Source organism: Triplophysa dalaica, chromosome 25 (assembly GCF_015846415.1).
Source record: "Triplophysa dalaica isolate WHDGS20190420 chromosome 25, ASM1584641v1, whole genome shotgun sequence".
Taxonomy (NCBI): Eukaryota; Metazoa; Chordata; class Actinopteri; order Cypriniformes; family Nemacheilidae; genus Triplophysa; species Triplophysa dalaica.
Window position 1 is genome coordinate 15,507,212 of NC_079566.1, and position 25,291 is coordinate 15,532,502.

The following is a 25,291-nucleotide window of genomic DNA, read 5'->3' on the forward strand; positions in this document are numbered from 1 at the left end:
CGAGACAAGCCACTCATCTTCACACAAACGCCCTCTATCAAAGCTCAATGATTCAGAGCGGAAGAAAAGGCTGGACATGTGGGTCTGTGTGCGAGGTAAGTTCAAGGTTACGGAGCTCAGGGGGACCTCACTTTACACAAGTGTTATCTAATCCTTCACAAACTCTGATGGACTTTTATAGAACTCCAGTGAGAAGCCCTGTAGAGGTATAACTGTAAATGAAAGAGAATGAACAACATTGACAATTTATTTACAATAAACGCTGCAATATTTCATGAAAAACTATTCATTGTAATTTTTTACTTCACTGAAAAATCTCTTAAAATAAGTGCAATTTTTTGTCTCAAGATGCAAACCAATGTCCCCCCCAGGCATTTTTTTTCTGTGAAACTGGGCCAATGTGTCCTTATTGCTGTAAATGACAGGTGACATGATACACGATTTTAATTTTAATTTGATAAATATTGATCTTATTTACTATTGAATATTTTGCCCAAAAAGTTGGCTTCCTAAACCCGAATTTAGGTTGTTGACATGGACTTTATCAGTCATTATCAAGACATCAATGTAATGCCGTCAAAGAATCTTCTTCAAGATGACTTTGTTAAAAAAGTAATTCACACACTATAACTACAAATGAAGAAAAGCAGCAGGCAAAGTAAAAACTGTATTTAACAGAGAATGAAATGTGGAGAGTGATGGCCGGAGCCGGACAGAGCCACTGAGAGGCCAGCTGGAATATTTGCATTAGCAGTAAAATAGAGAGAGAGAGTGAGGGAGAGGGCAAGAGAGTGAGGGAGCAGGCAAGAGAGAGAGGAAGAGAAAGCAATAGAGCGACAGGGAGAGAGAGAGAGAGAGAGGGATGAAAAGAGAGAGAGACAGAGAGGGAGAGAGAGAGAGAGAGAGAGAGAGAGGGATGAAAGGAGAGAGAGACAGAGAGGGAGAAAAAGAGAGACAGAAAGAGAGAGAACGAGAGCCAGGGAGAAAAAGAGAGAGAGAAAGAGAGAGGGAGAGAGAGAGAGAGAGAGAGAGAGAGGGAGAAAAATAGAGAGGGAGAGAGAGAGAGAGAGAGAGAGAGAGAGAGAGAGAGAGAGAGAGAGAGAGAGAGAGAGAGAGAGAGGGAGAAAAAGAGAGAGCGAGAGAGAGCGAGAGAGAGCAAGGGAGAGAGAGAGGGAGAAAAAGAGAGAGGGAGAGAGAGAGGGAGAAAAAGAGAGAGGGAGAGAGAGCGAGAGAGAGGGAGAGAGAGCAAGAGCAAGGGAGAGAGAGAGGGAGCAAGGGAGAGAGAGAGAAAAAGAGAGCGAGAGCAAGGGAGAGGGAGGCTCTCCCACAGCCTATAAAACAGAAGCGCTGTGAAAGAGTCAGAGCGAGAGCACACGTGTGTTTCTGCTCGGAGGGGGATTGAGCGCTGCAGACGGACACAGAAGGAGAAGCGTGTGTTTATGTAAAACCGAGAGGTGGATTTCAAAAGCACTGATGGGATGTGAACAAACGACAAACAGCAACTGAAAGAACAACACTTGGGATCAACTCTGACGGCAAAGAACAGAATTCAAAGGACGTCTGATGGCCATGCAATGTAATACAAGAGCTGCATCTCAACCAACGGACTACTGAGTGATTCTAAAGCGTGAACACGTGCATGAATTCAGAAGTTCAATGTGTTGAAACTCTGACTCTTTAAGAAACGTTTGAAACAAAAAGGACTGGAAGTTCAAGGCGATGTCTTTTGCCATGGTGCGCCCGGCCCCTAGCCGCTACCTGTACTCCGAGATCTCCATGATGTCCGAGGACGATGAAAACGGCAGCGAGAGTTCAGGCTCTGACGACCGCTCGTTTCGCTTGGACACCTCGGGGTACGATCTGAAAATCGGCGGCAGAAAAAGGAAACCCGGCGGACGGCTGGTAGGAGAGCCACCTGTATCCGCCGTCACGACGGGTTTGATTGTCCCCGAGGGCCGGCAACGCAACACGGCCAACGCACGGGAGCGAGACCGCACCAACAGCGTCAACACCGCTTTCACGGCATTGAGGACTCTTATCCCCACGGAACCGGCCGACCGGAAGCTGTCCAAGATCGAGACTCTGCGGCTGGCGTCCAGTTACATCTCGCACCTGGGAAACGTGCTGCTGGTGGGGGAGGCCTGCGGGGACGGACAGCCGTGTCACAGCGGGGGACCGTCCACCTCCAACTACTACCACCATCACAGCTCTCCAAGCCGAGACTCAGAGAACGCTCAACCCAAACAGATCTGCACCTTCTGCCTCAGCAACCAGAGGAAAGTGGTGAGTGACACACGAGCAGATGTTCTCCATTAGGACCATGCAATGATCTGGACATGTCCGGGTCTAAATACAAGCGGAGAAAGGCGTGAAATACACTCGGGGGGGATAAGTGCATGTGTGATTTATTCGGTCAGCGAGGGGAAACGACTTGAGGCGTCTGCTAACTTTATACACAGTGCATGCTAAAATGGATTTCATTCGAAACTTAATAAATGTTGTGCTTCACAAACGTGACAAAGTATAACCGTAACTTAAAGGTAACTTTCAACAAAAGCAGATCAAAAGATTCCCAAATTATGAAACGGGCATTTGCTTGTAATAAGAAGAACTGGCATCCGTTTTCAAGGCACAAATATCTCACGATCGTCCGTCATAAAATGCCACAATTTAAGATAACGCCCGACACTAAAAGCAAAACCTCTGTTCTCCGAGTTACGACTTCATCCACATGTCGTTTTCCATCACCGCCGATATCTCCATTACACAGAGTTCAGCTGCCATGACCTCACAGACAGATCCAATGAAAGATCGGATTAAACCAAAACCCAACGGAAAATATCCAATCAACGGGGATACTGTCAGGTGATATACAAACACATCATCCATCTCGGCCCGCGGCCGTCCCTCCGCTGCGCTGACCTTAGCCTTCAGAGCCAGCGGCACAGCGCATTCAAAATAAAGCCGTAAATCACACTCGGGCTGCGCCGAACACAACGACACCGCACCAAAAACTGGGAAAACTGTAATTTAAACTGTCAAACGCTGAAATACAACATGTGCTTGAAACAATTACGCTCCGAAATGACACGAGAGCCATTTTGGTCCGGTGTATCACGACGTGACTCTTAAACCCCAAAATGCTTCCAGAAGCCAAAACAGACTAGAAAAGAAAAGAGGAGAAACTCAAGTCCGTGCAGTGTGCGGTAAGAGAAATAAACTCGGTAAGGAGCGGATACTGTGAACTGCACGGGTGAACGACGGCAAACCCGGTTCGGGCCATTAATGACAAATGAGCAAATGGGAGGCATAAATATGCAAATGTAATGATGCGTGATCTATATATCAGGCCAGTGAACATCTGCTTCAGGGTTTTTTTGACCCAGTAGCCGTGCACCCATCCTAACGTTTGGCTCTCGCATCCGGTGCTGTTCTTCCTATCTGCCATCTCGGCCGATTAATATCCCTGTCGAGCGCGACACGCAACCTGCGAGACCTTCATCACGACAGTTAATCATGCTGAAAAGAGCGAGAGATTCTGACAGTATATCCTGTTACAACGACGCAGAATAAGCGTTAAACATTTGCCAATAATCCTTGTGAAATATTTTTTGCCAATCAAATTAAAGGGAGAGTTGACCCAAAAACGAAATGTTTAAAAATGTATTTATCCCTTGTGTTAGTACAAACCTGTATGACTTACTTTCTTCTCCAGAACACAAAAGAAGATATTTTGAAGAACACTGTACCCCATTGACTTCAATTGTTTGAACACAAAAACATTTCTCGAAATATCCTCTTTCGTGTTTCACAGACGAAAAAAACTCATACAGATTTTGAAAGACATGAGGATGAAAATATGACAAACATTTCTTTCTTTTTTAGGGGAACTTTTCCTATTCCGTCTAATATTATACCAACACTAAGCAGTAAACTACTAAATAATGTCAATGAGTGATCCAAACAAACTTCTCCAACATCCCACCTGGCATCCAACCATTCTAAAGGTTTTATTTGTTAAACTGTTTGTGGTTAAACCTCGCATAGAAACCACCCAAAAACCACATGGCTGGAACGACGGCAGCGCTCCCATTTCAGTATTCCTAATCTGCACAAACTAAATGACAGATCTTTATAAATCTGATGGAGAATGACGCCCATGTCCTCAGGATTCCAGTGGCAAGCAGATATTGGAAACAGACCGGCTCTTTGTACCGAAGCTTCAGAAGTGGCTCCGTGCGCTCCAAAACCACACTCGTCTTCTTAACCCTACTTAGAGCTCATTACGCCGTGAAAGTATCGCACGGCCAAGACGAACGACTTTATTGTTTCTAAAGAAAGAGGACGACGAAAAAAGGCCAAAGAATAGACGTAGAGGTATAACTCAACGCAAATGTTCGGGTTTCCGCCAAAGTCTGTGAGCTGACAGAAAACAGACAGCTGCATCGAGAATCTCTGCTTAAATCAAACGCAGGCGGTCACGCAGCGCAAAACTGCTACTTTCGCCTGCGAACGTTCAAGAATAAAACAGATTTGTGTCTATATAAAAATGATAGATTTTACCCGAAACGCCTTCCAAGTCCAACTCGAATTAATTTACGACGTGGATCAACGGTTGAACTTTCGACGTAGGCACACGGTTCAATCGCTTGCAACACAGCTAGCACTTTTTGTGTTTGGCTTCCTCGCAATTTCAAAGTGAGAAATCCACCGTCAATCCGCTTTTTTCCAATTCTGCTAAACCACACTAACTATTAGTGGCGTACGGAACGCGCTACAATATTAAATTTCTCGCAGGTGAAAACATCGCTTGCGTCATCAAACGAGCTCGACATCACACGCTTTAAACACTTTACGAATCCAGAACGAAAAAGTGCACGCTGTTATTTTTTGGAACGTCTGGGACAGCTTGGCACACTTTCCGCACGGTTATGCCGTCTGCAATGTCGCGCATTAGAACCGCGGGTCATATTTTCTGCATAATTATCGAAGCGTCTCTCATTACGAGCATATGGAAGAGTTTAGAGTTCCCTGCTTCAACAGGAGCCCGAACATTCGACACGATATGAAATTATTGCAAGTGTTAGCGCCGCACGCTCAACAGCCAGAACTTTTCCTCTGTAAACTGGCATTTCACTCGAATAAATCTTGAAAGATTTGGCGCGACGTGACATCTTATAAAACTGCCGAGCGTGAATACTTCGACGTGTTGTGGAAAGCAGACGAATTAAAAAACGCTCACCTTTCACCACAGGTGGGGCTGGCTGAACGCTACGTCACGGTCAATGTAAGGAAACAGCGCAGCCAAATATTTCCAAGCGCTATGAAAACAATCAGAAGCATGTCATTTTAATCTAAACAGCACAGAGAAAGTGATATATGGGGATTAACCCGAGCAGAAGACTGTTTTCAATGAAGGACTCGGCCTGTCATCGCAGGGGCTAAAGTTACACGTCTAAACACATGCGTACACACACACGGCCGGGCCGCCGTGATCTTCAGCCAGCTGTCAACCTGACGCGAAGCCAAATATTTGTGTTAACAGCCTCATCCACGGAAGGGCTTAAAGACGGCAGAGAAATGGGAGTCGAGCAATTTATTGATTTAGATATGTAAGAATTTGCCGTAATGCGTTTCCGGACTCAAAGTACCTGGAAATAATGTGTTTATAAAGGACTTCAGAGCCGGCGAGCGTACCGTCAATCTGCGCATTTGGACCAAAGCTGCGGCAATAATAATCTTTTTACGGCGTGTCAGACAGGATATGAAAAGCAAATGTAGGCAAAATCCTATTAGTTTGCCGTAAGTGATCCCTGGAGTCGGAGCGCTGGTGACTTTAAAGTGCCAGTGAGGAGGGGATGGAAAAAGAGAGAGAGTCGGGGTTATTTTCAAACGAGATTCAGTCGGACTTCATCAGTTAAGGTTCGAGTGTTTTGACTGGGAGCTCCGCCTACATCCATATGCTCCTGTTAAGCAAAGCAAACTGGGAAATGTGAGCCAGGTGTGTGTGTGTGTGTCTGTGTGTGTGTGTGTGTGTGCTACCGCAGATGGAAAGGTGAGAGTAGAGAAACAACAGAAGTGTTCATGCCCAACCTACAACCCTCAAACTTCTCAAAACATCTATTTCATTATAAACGATAGTTTTAGAAAAAAGTATATCCTATATTTAAAACCATTTTCATAATTAAACCATTTCAAAATGTTAATTGGTCAAGAATCAGACGAGAAATGCAGGAAATAAATTAGAAATGGATTGCAAGTCACTTTGGATAAAAGCAAATGTAAACGTAAAATGCAGATGATCATACATTTACATTTATGCATTTGCCAGATGTTTTTATCCAAAGCGACATACGTTGCATTTCACTATACATTTGTTTCTAAGTATGTGCAAACCCCAAGACTGTACCCATGACCTTGATACAGGAAATGTTGGACCTTGTTAAACGTTTTGCTGGTTTGTTCGTTAGATAGTCTTTGGTGAATCCTGTTTACATTTGGTTACTAATCTCTTACTTTTTCCATTTTGTTACAGAGCAAAGACAGAGAGAGAAAGTCAGCCCTGAGGAGTTGAACAGATTCACGAACCCTCAACGCAAACCTGTGTGTGTATATATGCAAATATCCATACATATTTAATTATTTCTACGTCGACTTTGGACTCGTGTGATTTAACGGAGGGAAAAGAAATACTGGAAAGAGCTGAACATTTTGCCACGACTTTCCAGCACATCAACTGCAACGGCAACATTTCTGTTCTGGGAGTTCATGCTTTTCACCAAAGACTATCAAAGCAAGCGAAACCTTTAACAAGGTCAAAAATAATCACGTGACCGTCCCGGGAGATACGGACTCGAACTTTGCAAAGCGATCCGTGGAAGAACATTCATCTGGTATCAAAGCCACGGGTGGATCACATTATTTCTTACGAATTTGTTAAAGACACTTAGCCTGACTATGAAATGACAATATGTTTAATAAACGCTGTATACTGTATGTCTTATATGGCAATTTACATATATTCTTTCTTGGTTAAATTAAAACTAAATATTGGACAAGTGGAAAGAATTTCTTCTCGGTTTCTTTTTGGCCGGACTCGCGTCATCTCTAAGAGAAGACTTTGGACATGTCTGCGTGCGTCTGGAAGGCCTGTCATTTAAAGCAACACCTCATTACAGCTAGAAAAACACGAGCCGTCCAAATACAAATCAAACTCTGGACACATCTTACGTTGGGGGTCCGCTCACCAGAACGATTTCATTTCACATTCTCCTTCTGATTTTAATCTAGCTCAGCCTTCACAAAGTTCAGCAGAGATATTCAGATATTGCATATATCTATACTTCATACAGAATTGAGCCATTCTTACAGATATGGGCTGTTGTTTATTTGTCTATAGAACTGACACGAGGAGGACAATGTATAAAACTTTTTTAAAGATTCATTCAGAACTCTTCATTCATTTTGTTATTAAGCAGACTCTTTATGTTTTTCACAACCTAAAAAGACCAAAAAGCAATGTTACACCGGTATCTGGGTCACAATGACATCATTCCTTATGTTTACTTCATAGTTATTAAAAACCATGACGCTGTAACGGTCACAATAAAAGACGTATTATTTCACGATTATCGACGAAAGATTTCAAAATGTTTGTGAAAATAGGTACATAAATAGTGAATTAATTCATCTTTAATTTAGTTTATTTTGTCTTTTTTTGGGCACAATGAACCGCATTTAAAATACAAGTGTAGGGAGGCAGAGTTTGAAGCCATTATGAGGCAAAACAGAAAACCAGACGATAATGACATTATTATGTGTAGCTTAAAGACAATATTAATAAATCACGATTGTCAACATCATGATTTTTGAAGATACAGTTATATTAATTTTTATATAATTTTAACCTTTTTCACTGGTTTTGTGATCGGCATTGATGGACCCGGGGGGATCTTGTTAAAAATAGAAATTGATCATACATCTTACGCAATCAAATGCCAGAAAAATAAGACCACCAACCAACAAAAGTTAGCGTCCCAGATTGTCTAAAATTCTAGGTTAAACTTTATGTTTTTATTAGAGGGCCCAAAAAATGATGCACTCTTCACATTGGGGGCCATAAACACTGATATTATCAATTATCAATTATCAATTTTCAATTCAAATTAATTTCTGAAGCCTTTTTCTCCATTTTGTATTGTTGTCAAGCAGTGTTACAGTAAATGGGTTGTTGACAAATAAACCGTAAATCTGTCCTATGATGTGACGGCAAAAATGTTGAAAAAGCGAAAACAATGTTAATAAAACTTTCTTATGCTGTTTTATATGATAAACATTAGGGATGCACAGATACCCTTTCTTAAAGACAGAGTACCCAATTTGTTTCTTGTACTCGCTGATACCAATGCCTATACCTTTTCACAACACAGTGACAATAATAATAAATGTAATAGCTTCATAATTACAAACAACTCCACCTTGAAGACGTAGTGAAATTTTGTATAATTTTATGTGCTTGTCACAAACTTTCAAAGCAAATTTCACAACACATTACAGTCAGGTATGTCACATGGGGTATCTGTCTTTGGTATTGGTGCATTTTTACGAGTGCATGAGCTTAGAATCAGACCCGATACCGGTCTCGGTGCGTCCCTAACATTTATCATTCAGGACACGTGTACGGTATATTTGTAACGCCAAAACTAAAAGCTATGATATTCACTCGCCCCATGCAGAGCGACGTTCATCGACCTCATGTGTGTTGATTCTGTCTGGTTTTCATCCACGAGCCGTACCAGACGAACAAACCAATGAATGGAGGTGGACGACACAGGAAGTGTCCGTCAGACGGACAGCTGCTGCGCAAATGACATACACAGGTGAAGATTCTGGCAACTGAATCAAACTGAGAAAGTCACTTCGGACAAATTCCGAAAGCGTCTTTATGAACCCCGGCGACCTTTTAAACCCGTTCTGAAACCTACAACGGCAAACTAAAATTATTTAACGTAGCATCACAATCTTCTTTAAAGACCACTTTCACAAAGACCAGCGAGTGACCTCTCTCTCTCTCTCTCTCTCTCTCACACAGACACAGACGGGGTGATATCCCGCTGAGCGTTACCCGTCTGTTCACCCACGGTCTGTCATTCTGTCAACCCCTCGTATCTCATCGGCTCACACGGCACAGCTCCGGATTGACACACGTGAACTCCGTTACCTGCTCAAACTCTCTCACACCAGCTTCAGGTCAAGTCGCTACAGAAATAAACATTCAAACTGAAAAGACGAATATGACAACAGTGTTCATTACATTATAATATCTCATAAAAAAATATTTGAACATTTTCAGTCTTTAATATATCCGATCATTGATTTAAGTGATCGTTAAAGTCAGCAAACAGAGGACAACTATGGCAAAAAATAAATACATTCTTCCGTGAATTCTTTAGATGGATTTACATTTAGCACCCGTGTCAAAATACACCAGATACTACACATAGAATATTATCAATATATATATATTTTTATATAAATGATAAAGTCGCTAAACTGATGCAGCTCAGTGGTAAGAGCTTTGAGTTAACAACGCAAGGTTGTGAGTTCGATCCCGGAAGATTGCATGCATATACCCATGTATAAATGTATAGGATAACGCAATGTAAGTTGCTTTGGATAAAAGCGTCTGCCAAACGCATAAAACAAATGTAAAAAAATGTAAAATATTAAATAATATAAATATAGAGAGGTGTGTGGAAATGTTAACCAAAACCAAGCCTTTGGTCTGCCCTACATCATTTTAACAACTCTGACTTTTATTATGCATATTCAGCTCCAACTCGGAAGAAAATTAGTTTGGTAAAGAAATTCATGCACAGAAACAAATCACATTTGTCTTCAGAAAACGCATTTAAAAAGGCAATCGAAGTGAAATGACGTTAAACTAAACCTCTTAAATGATAAGTCATCATCATAAGCTCCCTGTTGTGAACTGTTATAAGGTAAGAAGACTGATCTATGTCCTTTTTTCAAATACAATTTGTACGTTTAAAAACGGGTGTAAACCTCGATGGGGATTCTAGGGTCAAGATCAAATTCAAAGTCAAGTTTGTTGAGACTTTTATCTGGTAGGTAACACAACACACAGAAAACCTACACCTTAGCTTTGTTCAATCGCAAATCGGAAAAAACCTCAAAAACACAATTTTCCCCTCATTACCAGCCCAAACAATATAAAAACAGCAGACACCGATGAGCAGAACAGACAGGCGAGTTCTTTCCATGAAAGACTGGATGTGGGGGTAATAATCTTGCCTCCCCCGTGTCCCCCGAGAGCGTCTGGAGGATGACTAACAGATGACAGCTGCGCAGACCCCATTCTGCTCTGCTCAACATCAGCGGTCCTCTCCCGTCCGCGTCGCCCGGAGAGGACGGTGCCACGCTGTCGCCGGAGGCGGAAAGAAGCCAGAATCACCTGACCGAACGCCCACTTTTAATTTCCTACATCTTATACCGCTGAAGGAAATAAAGGCCATAAAAATAAGCCCAGTCATTATTTCTAGAATGGCAAAACCGCGAAAGAGGTCGTCGAAAGGTCAAACGCTCATTATAACGGGCTGAAAAAGAGGCCGAGCGAGATCGGGCCCTGCACCGCGCCAGCCTGATAAATAATCTGCAGATCCCCATGCACGGGCTTTAACCTTGGAGGACGCGTGTGGAAAGTTTCGTTCTGGCAAAGAAGTTTTAAAATGGGTTTCCCACCTGTCCTCCGAGCATCCGGCACATCATTCAGAGAAAGACTTTATTTAACGAAAATTAAACATCTGATGAGACTCAAAGGTTTGACTGAAACATCTCGTCGTGCTGCTAAACCGCAGCTTGGTTTCAGATCCGAGATCGGACTCAAAAGAGAATTGGATGGCGAGGGATCGGAGGTGATGGCGGCCCGTATTTCTTTTTCCCTTAAGTTATTTTTCCGCTATCGTTTTACGAAAACATGCAAACACGATGTGGAAAAACTGGACACGAGCTCTGTTCCATAACCTAGTAAGCTGCCTACAGAGGTTTTAAGGCAACGATCAAATCTGCCGTGGAAAGACAGAACAGCATGCAATCCCAGAATGCATTGCGATCAACTGAAAAACACATTTAAAAACTAGAACGAACAATTTGAAGACTAAAATCTATTATAAATCCAAACGATTTCATACAATATTTTGTACTATATATTTTTACTTTTTAACCCAATATTTGTGTTTCTGTACTGTACAACTAATGTGTTATAAAAAGATATTATACCATGGTCTGTTTGAATACTGGATTCTGATTGGCTGGAATGTGTGCCTTAAAAGCCTTTAACACACGGGTAGCTGTGCGATTACATTAAAAATTAACTTACAAAATAACCGTCACTTGTTTGCTCTGAAACGACAACTTTTAACTTCAATATCAGCTTTAACCAGGCAAATATCCATAGTTATAGTTATAGTAACCATAGTATAAGCGGAATAATCCACGGCTAGCCCTGCATTAAAAGATTTTAATGAACTTCGAAGAGGCAACTCCACCTCATGCATTAAAATCCATTAATGCACGGCTAGCCGTGGATTATCCCTTATAGGAAAAAATGCTGTAGTACACGTTAGTATTTACGCATCAGTATTTACGCAAGTAAATCGCATCACATTTGAGTTGACAGAATACTATATTTGAGAATTCTGTATGATTTGATAAATGCTATATGATAAAACTATAGTATACTTTAATATTTACTAAGGTTCAATCATGTCTAGGAATTTTACTGCATACTATAGTAAGGACTAAACATTTAATGCCATTAGTAGACCAGAACATATGAAATGTTTGTTATATTTTGCTTAATTGTGTTTTTGTGTTGAACTGTATCAATATGGATTTATTAAGAACAAACACCGTAACAAGTGTGGTAACATCTGCAAGATGCTTTAAACAAGCAAACATTTATTTTATTTAAAAATGAATTGAAAATTAAAACGAATTGTATTATAATTGAAACCATCCTCATTTACAGCATTGAAGGGCTTTTTTAAGTCTTCAAGTTTGCACGGTTGTGTCAAGCATTTTGGAGACGTAATCACAGTTTTGTTTTATGTCTTCATGTAATCTCAAGACTGATGATCTCATTCTTACTGGATCTTTATCAGCAAATAAACTACGCTCTCGTTCAAAAGATAAGGGTCATTTACTAAATGTTCTATAAATGATCATTTTACCAGTGACGTTTTTGTACTGACGCTATCGCTAAAGAGGTCAATTAACATTAAAATTGGCCAAACTATAAAAATGGAAAATGTAATCGATGGTTTAAGGAGATGTTACCTGGGTGCATGCAGAGCACTAGATTCTGGAACAGAGCAACAGTCACGTCATTAAAAACAACCTAAGCTCATCTCCTTCCTGTTTTGAAGGTAAAAAGCACTACATCATCCGACGATCTCCTGTCCTCAGGCCGCCCCAGGAGCTCGAGTCGGCCCCCGCTGGCAGTTGGTTTCAATCAGAGACTTCTGGCAGGATGCGTTCGGACCCAACTGGGAGTTGTGCTGAAGACCGGATAGAAAGTAAGTCCTAAAAACTGTGGAACGACAGGTGGCTACTTTGGCTGCTCTCAAAAAAAAGGGAAGAAAACAGTCCCTCTCTATCCCAGCTTTCCAACGCCCACATCCACACACCTGCAAGAGTCCGGCGGACCGCTGCCTGGGGTCCCGTGGCACTGTACGAGCGGCACGCGATTTACCCGTCCGCCTCCCCACGTCTGACCCCCACCCCCGGCCTGCTGGATCAACATTCCCCCCTGACTTAAAAAAACACATCCCAGCGTCTCCTTAAATAGACTATTAAAAAGAAATTTCCCGCTGACAGCGGCGCGTCAGGCCAAGATTCCACATCATTTACCAGCAATCTGTCAATTTTATCAGCGTATTGATTTCAGCGGAGCGCCCGGGCTGAAAGAAGACCTTTGTGTCTGCAGACGGGAATCACTTCATTCTCTACCAGCAGAACGCAACAGAGACTACTCAATTCGTGATTCTTTTCTGGCCCGCTGCCCAGACGAGTGCGCCGCGTTTGCTTATCGATAACATTTTTATTCATAACGCTAAACAGCGAGGCCAGAAACATAATATACACATGTGGAACATAGACGTGAACGCAGTCTTGTGTTACATTCCAGATTATATTCAAATGATCGTCTGAAATATTGTTAGACAAGTTGCTAGTTGACAGTTTAACTAACTTTCATTTTTTTAGAAAGTAGCCAAAGCAATAAAGATCATTGACGAAACCTGCCATAGTGATGATAGCGCACCATATACATTATCAATCACACGGAGACATTACAAAGCGAGGAAAAAGAAAGTTGAGATTTCATATATAGAAGGATAGGCTAGCAGATTCTTGAAAGGAGAAGAAAACAAAGAATTTATGAAGTACATTTCTGTATCTTTTTCAGTACAAATTAGGGATGTGCACGAATATTCGATCCGCAATAACTATTTGAATATTACAAATTCTATTCGAATATTCATATTTTTCATAAGAATAAAACTGCGTCACCACAAGGTTAAGTTACCCCTAAAGAAGACCTTATGAGTTGTCATGTCTTTTTCAGGTTTCTTCACTTCATCTGTTATGATTTTATAATATACAGAAAATATAAAAAATCATTTGTATGTGTTCCTATATCTTTGTTCACTCAGATCGCAAGCTAGTTTAAATATTTTAAGTTTACACACCGGATGCCCGGACACATCAACATTTTTAAAAACTGGTGAGCCAGAATTCCTTAAATACTTATAGATATAAAAATGCCAACGTCATATTAAATGATTAACAATAATTCATTTATTACCATAACTTGTTCAGAGCGGTTGTTCTTAATATATTTTAACGAAGGAAAATGAATTTATTAAGTAATGCTAATTTCAACAATTAGAAACATGAAAGTGTACATTTCACGGCAACAAATGTTAATGAATTTGGCCTTAACATAAGACTTTTGTAAAAGCAAGGATTTTCCTTCTAGAAGTTCAAATAGTGTCGTGGCCTTCAAGTTACAGCCTATAAATAAAGTCGCGCAGATGTTATTTTTGATGTTTTAAAACGCGCTGTGATTCTTACGTTAGTCAAAAAAAATCGGCCTACCTTATTTATTGAAGCACATCCAATTCAAAGCTTAAGAAAACAAACACTCACCGTGAACGACAAAGAAAACAATATTTATACGGCGTTGATCAGAATATCTTCCTCAGACGACCATCACAGGGAAAGCATATTCGGCTCCGTCTTTGTTGAGGGGTATTTTTTAGGATCTTAACAAAGTGATCAGGCCGTTTACTTTATTAACATTAGAAACAATTCTTGTCAGATGTGGGTTTTGTTACCGAGAGAAGAGCAGCGCGTTTTCTCCGCTGTCGGCTTGTAGAACAGAATAACAGAGTAAAATAGACCTGTATGCTTTGTTTCCTTATCTAGAAGATGTAAAACAAAATAAACAAGATATAACCATATATCAAAGACGGTCAATATACGTTGCGTTTTGTTCGCTTTGATGTGTCTTCGATGTTTCAATGAAACATTTCCCTGAAAAGCTAAATAATCGACTATAGACCTGTTTTCAGAAAACAAGCATTACGAGTTCTTGATTATTAAGTTTGTTCTTAAAACAAGAAATAAAATCTTCCAAACGGGTAAGAAAAAACTAATTAGGTACTTAAAATATATTTTTTGTATATATATTTTATTTAATTAAAATTTTCCCGAAAATATTTCATATTTAAATATTTTCATTTGTATTCTTGTTTTGAGCATAAATTTAAAACTAATTATTTCAAGACTTATGACACATTTCTTTGGGAAACAAAATGACCCAAGATTTTTTAACGATTTGTAGCATTTGCATTGAAAAAAAGAAAAATATACCAAGTTATTATTTGTACTTACACACTTAAAGGGCCAGTTAAAAAAAATATGAAATTCTGTCATAGTTTACCTCCATGTTGTTACGAACCTGAATATATGTCTTTGTTCTACTAAACACAAAGGAAGATATTTGGAAGAATGTCAGTAACCAAACAGATCTCATCCCCCATTTACTGCCATAGTTTTTATTTAACGATGACAGAATTTTCATTTTTGAGTGAACTATCCCTTTAAGGAATAAAAATTCTTAAGGCCAATACATCCCAACTCATAAAAATGTAATTATTACAATTACACACAAAACTAAGATCTTTTAAACAGCTTCTCTCCTCCCAAACACACAAATACGAACGCATTCGTTGAACGGTTGATGTCAAACAGGTTAGACGTTTGCTTGACTTCTTTCCAGGTGGAGAAATAAGTGATGTGGAAGGCCCAGCGTGGGTGTGAGGTCTGTGTGGGACCAATGACTCCCGGTGGGATACAGCCCTTAAATCCCCCTTTACCTTTGGGCCGGGGTAACAGAACACCACCCACATTCACTTTAGTTTCATTTGATAAATATAAAGTACGGGCCGATCCAATAGATCCGGGAGAACAAAACCACTCTTTGTTTTTTTTAAAAGCGCAGACGTTTCGTAAAATCCATGCCTGCGTCTGCGGGAGCGCAAAACATATTAATCATTTTCTTCCACGAAACGTTCAACCCGACGGCTTTCTGGGGAAAAAGACAAACAGCACGTAACGTATATGGACAAGAGTCACGGCCGGCGCTTTTAACAAGAAGACATGAAGTTGGTTTGTTGGCGGGCGATATGCTGACAATGAGTATTGCATTATAGCAGTCCTTAAAGAGACAGTACAAATAAAAATGAAAATACAGCAAGCACTTATAGTTTGATTAACTTTAATGCATAAATAATATTTATATGAATTGAAGTATGATTAGGAGTTCTACAGAACACAGGGCACACTGTGAGAGACTTACAATCTCGGTCACCATTCACTTTCATTCAATCGGTCTTGCATTCAATGAAAGTGAATGGTGACCCAGGCTGTCGTTCTTTAACAATCTGCGCAAAACAACATACGCGTTCATGGTAAGCAAAGCATAATATTTTTAGGTTAAACTATGAGCGTTCGTGTAGCTCAATTGGATCCGCAACACAAAACTGATGGGTTCCATCCTCAACACGAACACTGATAAAAATGAATAATTGAAATGTACTTTGGAATAAAAGCGTCTGCCAAATGTGCAAATGTAAAAAAAAAACAATCGAACTTTGACGCCTACTGTGCTAGCCAAAAAGGCTTCGTTCTAGAACGTGTTATTTCAAGGTGGGTCGGAAGAAAATAACAAAGCCAAGAAAGAGAATGATGATCATTCACAAGGGATATAAACCAAGCGCAGCTCTCATTTCACTCGGGCCAAACATCCACACATGAAGGCAAACCATCCAAGTGCTGAACAAAAACGGTACAGAATTTTCCGAAGGTCAAAGGGGAAGAGTTCAGACCTCTGGTGCTGGGCTGCCAAGGGTGAATGGATACGACCCCCTGGTTCCTGCTTGCCGGAACGGAGTGTCAGGGCTTTCCCTAACATCCGCTCTGACCTCAGTCTTCTGTGGACCCGGAGAAAAGTGTTGACGGCCGTGATCAGCTCAGGTACCCAACAGTTTGGAGCTTGCCGTTTGGAGGACGGCACCGCTAGACAAACCTCGATATGGCTTACATTTCTAATTCCGGCAAGCAGAACCCCCGCGTCTCTTTCTGGAGACGAGAAATGGCAACGAAGGCTTCAAAATCTCGTCCTCCACAGAGGATCCTGAGACCTTGCAATGCCAATCAATATGGGGAGCAAGAATGGAAAATAAATTTAAAATTAAAGAATGAAAATATATAAGAAAGCCGTTTCTCCCCCAGCTGTGGGACGATGGGTCAAATCAAGCCAGCAAGTAAAGATGGCAAGACGGCACAACGCTGTCAATCCTTGTTAAGACAGGCTTGAGAAACGGCACTCTTCGCCTAAATTAGGCTTCTAAGAACCCAGAGCTGCTAAAAATCCAACGTATTTTTGACCACAATCATCTGAGAACCCATCTGGAACTCATCAGACGGCTGTTGGAAATGCCCCAATCACAAAATTAAACTTTGGGATTACCCAAATTTAGCGAGCAAAGCAAATAAAACTTGCACCTCCAGACGTGCGACATTTCATCGCTCGTTTCCAAGGAGTGGGTGGCACGGCGGAGGGGGGACGGCTGGATTCCGTCTTAACTCTCGAGAGATCTGGACACCTTGACCGGCCGCGTCACGGGTCGTGTTTGTTTTACTTTGCGCAGGAAAGCAAACAGGGCTCTTTTCTTCAGACGGCGTGGGCCGAAATCTCTCTCGAATCTCGGGGTGGAAATGACAAAGACGGCCATTACCTTCCCGGGCGAAATCGGAGCACCTGAAGCAACTTAAAACCCCAGAGCTCCAAAACTTCCAGAAGGTGTAATTATTCTGGCACCGGAGGAAATCGCATTAACCGCGCTCATCAAATGCTCGCCCATGTCCGGGCTTTCGCTTTCAACCACACGTATGCAAATCCCAACCCCAGGAAGACACAGCGATGACTAAATGAAAATAAAACGGATGTCATGCGACGGCTGAGGTCGCCGGAGGTTTCCGACCGGCTTTCTACGACGGCAGCAGAGGATGTAAAGCATCTTCCACACGGGTCGCTGGATTGGAATCTGGAATCAGTCAGTGGATGCGATTAGCAGACATGACCTCGATCCGCTACCTGTCACCGGAGCTTTACATTAGAGCACGGAGAGAGGGCCGCTCTCGGAAACCTCAAAGGAGGATCGCTCATCCGTGGCTTACCGCACGCTGGAAATAAGGTTTCAAACGTACGCTGTCAGAAACCACGCAGAAACAGCACCCTCTATAGGAAATGAGTTGACACTACAGTAAAGAAATAAAGTTTATATTAAACATGCTTATGCATCTTTGTTACCAAACATTATACCTTAAGTCCATGAATATATGCGAGAATGTATGCTCCAGTAGAAAGACAAGTTTAAAACTGATATAAACATCTATTTTATAAAAACTCGTTACCTTAAAAGTAATCACTAGTCTCACAATACTGCTTAAATATTAGATAAATATTTACAATAAATATACTTAAATATTTACAAAAAAAAATAAGAAATTAGAGTATCCCATAATTTATTACAGATATGACTAAATAATGTTCATATATATACACTCCACTTTTCTGAAGTATACACTTCACTTTTTAAGTATACACTTCCTTCTTGAGAAGTAACGAGTAATCTGACAATTGACTGCTTTTCAGGTCTGCTTTAGCATACTGTAATACTTACCATAGTAAACTAGTATTTTGTAAAATTAACTGGAGTAAAATTATACTACTTGGTAAACAGTTACTATGGAAGAAATTTTACTACAGTTTACCGTAGTAAACACTTAAGTAAACACAGTATTTATTCATGGGAGCACGTTTAGAAATGTCTACGTTAATTCACCTGACATTTGGAAAAGAAATCAATATATAATCTAGGAGTCTGAGAGAAGAATCCTTCATGTAAAACAACTTTACAGGTTGGTGGGGTCAGTTCAGGCCACCAGGTAAGTTTCAACGATCACAATTTGCCTCTATTTGTGTACCCACTTCACGCCTGACGCACACTGTAAACGCACTAAACGCACACTCAGAAAGAATTCTGCGAGCAGTAGCTGCTTGGCGGCAGAAATCAGAGTTAGCGGCCGGGAGCCAGAGCCCCTTTTCCCTTTAATTCCTCAATGTGTCTTCATTCATCTGAAGGAGCACATGGAAAAGCCATTGCAGGGGAAAAGCCCCTTCCGGACAGACGCTGAGCTCTCCTGTATTCCCTCTTCACCACGCTAACAGGAAACAGCTCTTTATTACAAAGAGGGGGGACGTGAGGTTGAAAAACAAGGGGATTTAGAAGTCTGGACTTTTATTTGTAGACAACTTGTGTCGAGAGCTGCAACGGGACAGACAGGCAACCCGATCCGCCATCCCCAGACGGGGTAAGAGGGATAATTCGACGTACGCCAAATGGTCGCAGGACCACCGCTGATCAAAGAAGGCCGCCGGAGGGATACTAGACAAGGTTGACAAAGTAATGAGATTGACACCTCATCTCTGTCAAATGCACAAAGGTACAAGACACCTGTAGGCATCTTCTATTTAACACACATAGACCTTAAAAAATGAACCTTCCATCATGGTTTACTCAGACTCGTGTCATTTAAAACCTTTATGACATTCTTCAAAATATCTTCTTTTGTGTTCAACAGAAGAAAGAATGTCGATAACCAAACAACACTGAACACCATTGACTTCCATAGTGTGAACACAAAACCCCTGAGACATTTCTCAAAATATCTTCTTTTGGGTTCCGTCATTATTTCCTCATCCTTGTGTCATTTCAAACCTCGACTTTCTTCTGTAGAATACAAAAGGAGATATTTTGAAGAATTTCGATAACCAAACAAAACTGAACACCATTGAACATGAAACATTCTTCAAAATATCTTCTTTTGGGTTCAACAGAAGAGGCACATGCAGGCTTTGAAAAACATGAGGCTAAATAAATGACGACAGAATTTCTATTTTTAATATTTTTAACAGTGGTGCTATTAAACACACATCCTTAGAAGTTTGTTATGCAACAAAACCCTCTCCAAGATTGTGGATTTCTAAAATAATGTCTAGAATAAATTCAACAACAAACTTCAGGATCATTCCTGTCAGATTCTAAACGGCCTGCTGTGAGAAACGCTCGGGTTATTCTGCTAAATCAGATATGGTCTTCTTCTGGACTGATGAATGGTCCACCACACGACTGTAGACATTTATAAAGACAGTAAATGGGCTAAAACCAGATCATTAAACCAGAGGACGGAGAACCATTAAAAATAAATAATGATGCGTTCTGAACGAAGGGGCATTAAAGTCGATCAGAAATGGGGGATCTACCCAAGAACAATAACACTTCTGCAAAACATTCCTGCTCAGAAGCACAGCGCCAAAAAGTCCTTTGGATGGCGGCTGTGTATAGGTTTGCGCAGGCTGGCAAATTACCCAGAGTGCATTGTGCCAGGGTTCAGCGCTTCTCAATGAAGCGTGTGAATTAAAGAGCTGAAGAGGAATTCTTTTATGGATATGTGGGTAAATACGAGACGTTATAAGACCGCGAGGTGCATCGTTCTCCAGAAGCCCAAAGCAAAAGAGTCATTGTGGTAATGTCTGACGGGCCTACGGCGGTTCAGACGCTTCCAGCGCAAAAAAACCTGTTTCTTTACATGAAACATTGCACAACTAACCATATTCCCTTCTACGGAAGAGTGAAGTAATCGTGCCTGTACAAACATGCTGAAATGAAAGCTCTTCAACTATATTTAGACTCATTGACCTTACTAAACAATTTTAAGTTCGCCGCTCATCCAAATGTCGTTTGGCTTCATTCAAGAATGATCAAGACTTGAGGCCCGTTCTCACCAAAACTGATCGCGATAAACGTCAACCTGTTAATCAAACATTAGCTGATCAAACCCTGCAATGAAGATCCTAAAAATCTAAATGCACATGTAAATTCTTTGTAGGGTGACGGCTCAAAGATGCACTAAAAAGTGGATGTGATAGTCGACATGAACACGGTGGATTGGGGACACAATCCAATCTTCATTTATTGGTTTGTGAAGTTATATTAAAATGTGATAAACTATTTTACTACATACATTATTATGTACAAAGTTGATTTACACAAGAATACTGATGGTATTGCGATGCAAGATGTCACTACAAAGGACAATATGTCAAAACTTGCGCGCACAACCTGATGCATCTTATACAACTTCGTATAACTTTGTATACTTCAATACTTCATATAGTAAACTGTAGAAAATACTGATCAAAATGTAGTATACTTTCATATTCACTATAGTAAACTGTCAGAAATGGTAGTATACTGCAGTACATCACAGAAGTGACTAAATATAGTTATACTAGGGCTGTCAGTCGATTAATCGTGATTAAACGCATCCAGAATAAAAGTTTGTGTTTACATAATATATGTTGATGTACTGTGCATATTCATTTTGTATGTATGAACACATCCAAATAAATGCATATATTTAAGAAAAATATATCAATTAATAAACTTTTATTTAGAATTTCAATTATTGGTCAATATAAATTAATACACTAAATATATAGACAAGTATGTGAATGTTTTGTGTTTACAAACACAAAATTAATATGCACAGTACACAGATATATATAATGTAAACACAAATCTTTATTCTGGATGTGAATAATCGCTATTAATTGTTTGAAACCCCTAGAATATGTAGACATATATACAACAATATTCAGTAGAATTAACTATAGCAAACTGACAATGTTTTCCTAATATTACCCGAATGTAGTCAATTAAAAAAGTCAGTAAGTACTATAGTAAATTTGTAGTACACTTCATTATTTCCTTGATAAGGAGTGATTTGTAGTAGCATACTCTACTATACTACTGTACTATAGTAAACACCAAACTTTGATCATGTATGCTATAGTATTCATAGTATTTGAGCATGTCAGACACAATTCATCACAGAAATCTCTCAGAGAGCCCAACGCCAAATGCTGAATGGATCGCATTCAAAAAAAAAGAGTTGAAAGTCAAATGTGAAAGTCAAATGAAAGGCTGACAGCATGCAAAGCAAACATGCAGGTGCACAAACACCTGGACGCACGGTGACATGTGGACTCATTCAAGTGTAAGAGAGAACTCAATAAAAATTTGCATCTCTATAAAAAAAAAACATTTGCTTGGTGACCTTGAAATAGCACTGAATCCTAAAGATTTTAACCTCGTGTAACCTGTGGGTTTAGAAACGACATGCTTTGCTTCGTTGCCAAGTTAAAGTAACGAACTAACAATGAGCAACACATTTTACGGCATTTATTTATTATGTTATTTTGTGCATTCCTTACAGTAAACGACTACAACGTTTGATTTGAATCATGTTTTCATTGACAAACTTTAAATAAAATTATTATTCATTTTTAGTTCATGTTAACCGATGTTACAAAATGTTCAATGTGGTCTCAGACTTTATCAAACCAAATCAGAAGCAGTTTTGATGCGTTTACCTCCTCATCCGATGAGTCCCGCTCGTATTCGTCCACATGAGATAAAATCTTAAGGCCTTCGATTCTCTGTGACGTCACGGTCACACTCTCATCATCCTTCTTCACTTCTGAAGACGACTTCTTCTTCTTCTTTTTTTTGTCCTTTGAACCTTTGATGTCATTCTGTCAAAACAAACACAGGCTGTTCAAGAATGCACAAGCTCTAAAACACATTTAATCTGGAAACATCAGAAGGGATTGAAAAAACGTAGGGAACACGTCAGGATGATGTCCAGGTTGTATTTCTTAACAAATAAATGAAAAATGCAACAAAAAAAAAACATGGAACTCCGTTTTTAGCATCATATGTAGATGAACCCAGCTGATACTGAAGTTTTCTCATTACTGAAAAGTTTAAAGCACTCCGAGACAAAAATCATGGTACGTATCATTAATTCTCATCATTTGACACTCAAAATAATATGAAAAAACCCCATCAACACAACAACTCAAACAGTCGTTTATTTAAGAAAACATCTTGCAGTGAAGGACGTTTCAAACACAAATTTTCACGTTGGCGTGATTTACACGTGTGCCGTTCAAAAGCGGCCACCAGAAGCTCACATCCTGTGCGGGACGCAGGGACTCGTGGTGCCGGCTGTTATTCAACACAGCAATCCCTCAAGACGAGAGCAAACGGACAGTAACGGGGTGGAGAGGAAGAGCGTGTGTCCCATGAGCCCGTGACGGGGCAGGTGAGCGAACCTGCTCTGATTTACAGCCGCTATCTCTTCCACTGCAGAAACACTTCCTCCCTGAAGCCCAGTTAAATCCACATCAAGACGCCCAAGACCTGCGTTCCTGAATGCCTCGCGGCCCGGGGGACGCACCAGTTTTCCGCGAACGCTGAAGATCTAAAAACAAGCTGAAAGACAGCTTTACAACAGGAGGACTGAGGTTCCGAGTCAGTAAACGACAGGTCATATGAGGACGTGACCTTTTAGGATACACAAGAAACGATACCAATAAATGAAAAACAAGTACATTTACTGTATATGAGGAACGTGAAAAAAGAGTAGTGATAACTAGTGTTCATCTTGTCAGCTATTTAATTTTAGTCGTACACTTTTAGCTTATTTAGGCATCCTTGTCCTTGATACAAACTTAGTCACATTTTCATAATGCTGTGTAATGGTTAAAATTATTAAAATGGGTATTTCTCAAAAAATTATAATCACAGTGATTGTTGTTGTTTGAGAAATGTGTTTTTAAATGTCATTATAAGTATCTCTTATTACAATAAGTAGTAGGCATGGGCCGCTATGAGATTTTGACGGTATGATAACTTTTAGCAAAAGTGCAGCGGTTTCACGGTATTCCAATTACAACACTAAACCGTGTTATTTTCAAATGTCTGTGTATTCAAACACCACTTTTCAACCGGACACAAATACATTTTATTTCTAACCAGCATTCAAAGAACATGTATGACATGGAAAATATAAAGCCTTAGATGTATAATACTCTTTCAAATAACCCATATATTAGCCTAAACTAGAGGTCGACCAATATTGGATTTTGCCGGAGCTAAAAAGTAAATTAGAAATGAAATGTATTACAATAAACACGTTGCTTGAACCACTAAAATGTATTGTACTTTAAAAATGATAATTAAAAAAATTAACTACATTAATAAATATTAAAGTCCAGTGTATGACTTAAACAAAATCATTAGTAGGTCATTTCTAAAATTTTAATAATTTAAAACATTCTTGGCACTAAACTAGCAGAATGATTGATCCATTGTAATATTTTACAATATATACTGTCGTGTTTGTTTACATTAAAATGAATGTCATTAACATTATCCGTTCATTAAATCTCCACCTGCGTATCACAGTAGAACTTTCCCTGCTGTGTCTGGATAAAAAACAGACCTGAAAAACTCTCGGTGGTGATTATTGACGACAAATGATTGTAATTCATACTGCCTAATCCGCAAAAACAATGAATCGGTCGACCTCTAGCCTAAACGTCAAACATTGTATTACATGACTAAATTATGTATTTTTGTGTAAACACAGCTCATATCTTAGAAACGGTATCACAGAAAATATGAGTGCTTTTAAAACTTTGAGTCTTTCAAACCTCTGTATACGAGCTCAAATCAATAGAATGTCAAATCACGTGCATAGTTTCTTCAACTTCATCAAAGTTTTTTCCAGAGAGGTCTGTGAAAATATAGAAAATTCCCCAGAAACACCACACGCGACTGACCGTGAAGGAGAACCATTGGAACGTAGTCGCGAACAGATTTGCGAGGTGGGACGTCTTTATTCAACAATCACAAACAAACAATGTAGTGGAGATCAACACGGCTCGAGCAGCTCACAAGAGAACACAGACCGGCTTGTGATCGCTTAAATCTGGTTTATAGACTTGAGATCCTCCACAGTGAGCGCATTTGCGTACGGTGGCCAGATTATATAAATGAAGTTACCTCGCTGGCAAAAATCCTATACTTTTTTAACCTTTCATCCCTGTTTGGGGGATATGAAGTCCTGTTATAAGCCAACCGCATACATGAACGCTCGTACAGCAGAGGAGCGCACAAAAATCTGTAACATTTATTGTCTATTAAAAAGAAAAAAAAGAGTTTTTTTAGGTAATTTATCGTTTTTCGTCAACAATATTGTGTGCAGATAAAGTCTGAGTTGTCGTTTAATGGTCTCACTTTTTGTCTCGTCATTCATCCAGGGAAAATATTAGTTGACAAAAGATTTTCCATAATTATTTATGGTAATGAAATTAACACTAGTGATAACTGGACTCAAGTCGTACACGTTCAGATGTTTTACTTTTGGGTGAACTATGCCTATAACAATTTAATAAATATATATTTAAAAGTTTTCTTTAATGTAAAAAAATGCTGGTTTAAAATATTTTTAATATCGCTTTCATTTTAGTTGTTTAAAGGATGTTCAGGTACACATTTCCTGCGAAACAAGAGTAAAACATGATGTTTTTGGTGGACAGATTCATTCGTGAGTATATTTTAAAAGATGCTTCAAAAGAGTCTTGATTTGAAATTCAGCAGTGAAAACAGACGTGTTGATTCATTTATATGAATCGGTTCGAACTGTTTGCTTCAGACTGATTCTCCTT

The 25,291-nt window shown here is 39.9% G+C and overlaps 3 protein-coding genes across 3 annotated transcripts in view; 1 reads left to right on the top strand and 2 right to left on the bottom strand.

Annotated features, from left to right (window-relative positions):
- The window catches only part of bop1 (BOP1 ribosomal biogenesis factor), a 58,546-nt gene that overhangs the window by 28,045 nt on the left and 5,210 nt on the right, over nt 1–25,291 (bottom strand). The window contains exon 3 of the mRNA XM_056741759.1: nt 22,148–22,309. Within this exon, the coding sequence (XP_056597737.1) occupies nt 22,148–22,309 (162 nt within the window). The remainder of the gene's footprint in view (nt 1–22,147; nt 22,310–25,291) is intronic.
- stm (starmaker) overlaps nt 1,228–25,291 on the bottom strand; it is a 73,678-nt gene continuing 49,614 nt past the window's right edge. The window contains exon 25 of the transcript XR_008905970.1: nt 1,228–1,240. The gene's annotated coding sequence lies outside the window, so the exon portion shown is untranslated. The remainder of the gene's footprint in view (nt 1,241–25,291) is intronic.
- scxa (scleraxis bHLH transcription factor a) lies at nt 1,383–7,444 on the top strand. Its single transcript, XM_056741767.1, has 2 exons — nt 1,383–2,283; nt 6,536–7,444. The coding sequence occupies exons 1-2, from the start codon at nt 1,720–1,722 to the stop codon at nt 6,572–6,574; spliced, it is 603 nt and encodes a 200-aa protein (XP_056597745.1). The 5' UTR covers nt 1,383–1,719; the 3' UTR covers nt 6,575–7,444.

What these genes read in the sequence shown, in the direction of transcription:
- scxa (XM_056741767.1), top strand. Translation starts at nt 1,720, where the DNA reads ATGTCTTTTGCCATGGTGCGCCCGGCCCCTAGCCGCTACCTGTACTCC. An exon ending in TCAGCAACCAGAGGAAAGTG is followed by an intron (nt 2,284 to 6,535) that starts GTGAGTGACACA and finishes ATTTTGTTACAG; the next exon opens with AGCAAAGACAGAGAGAGAAA.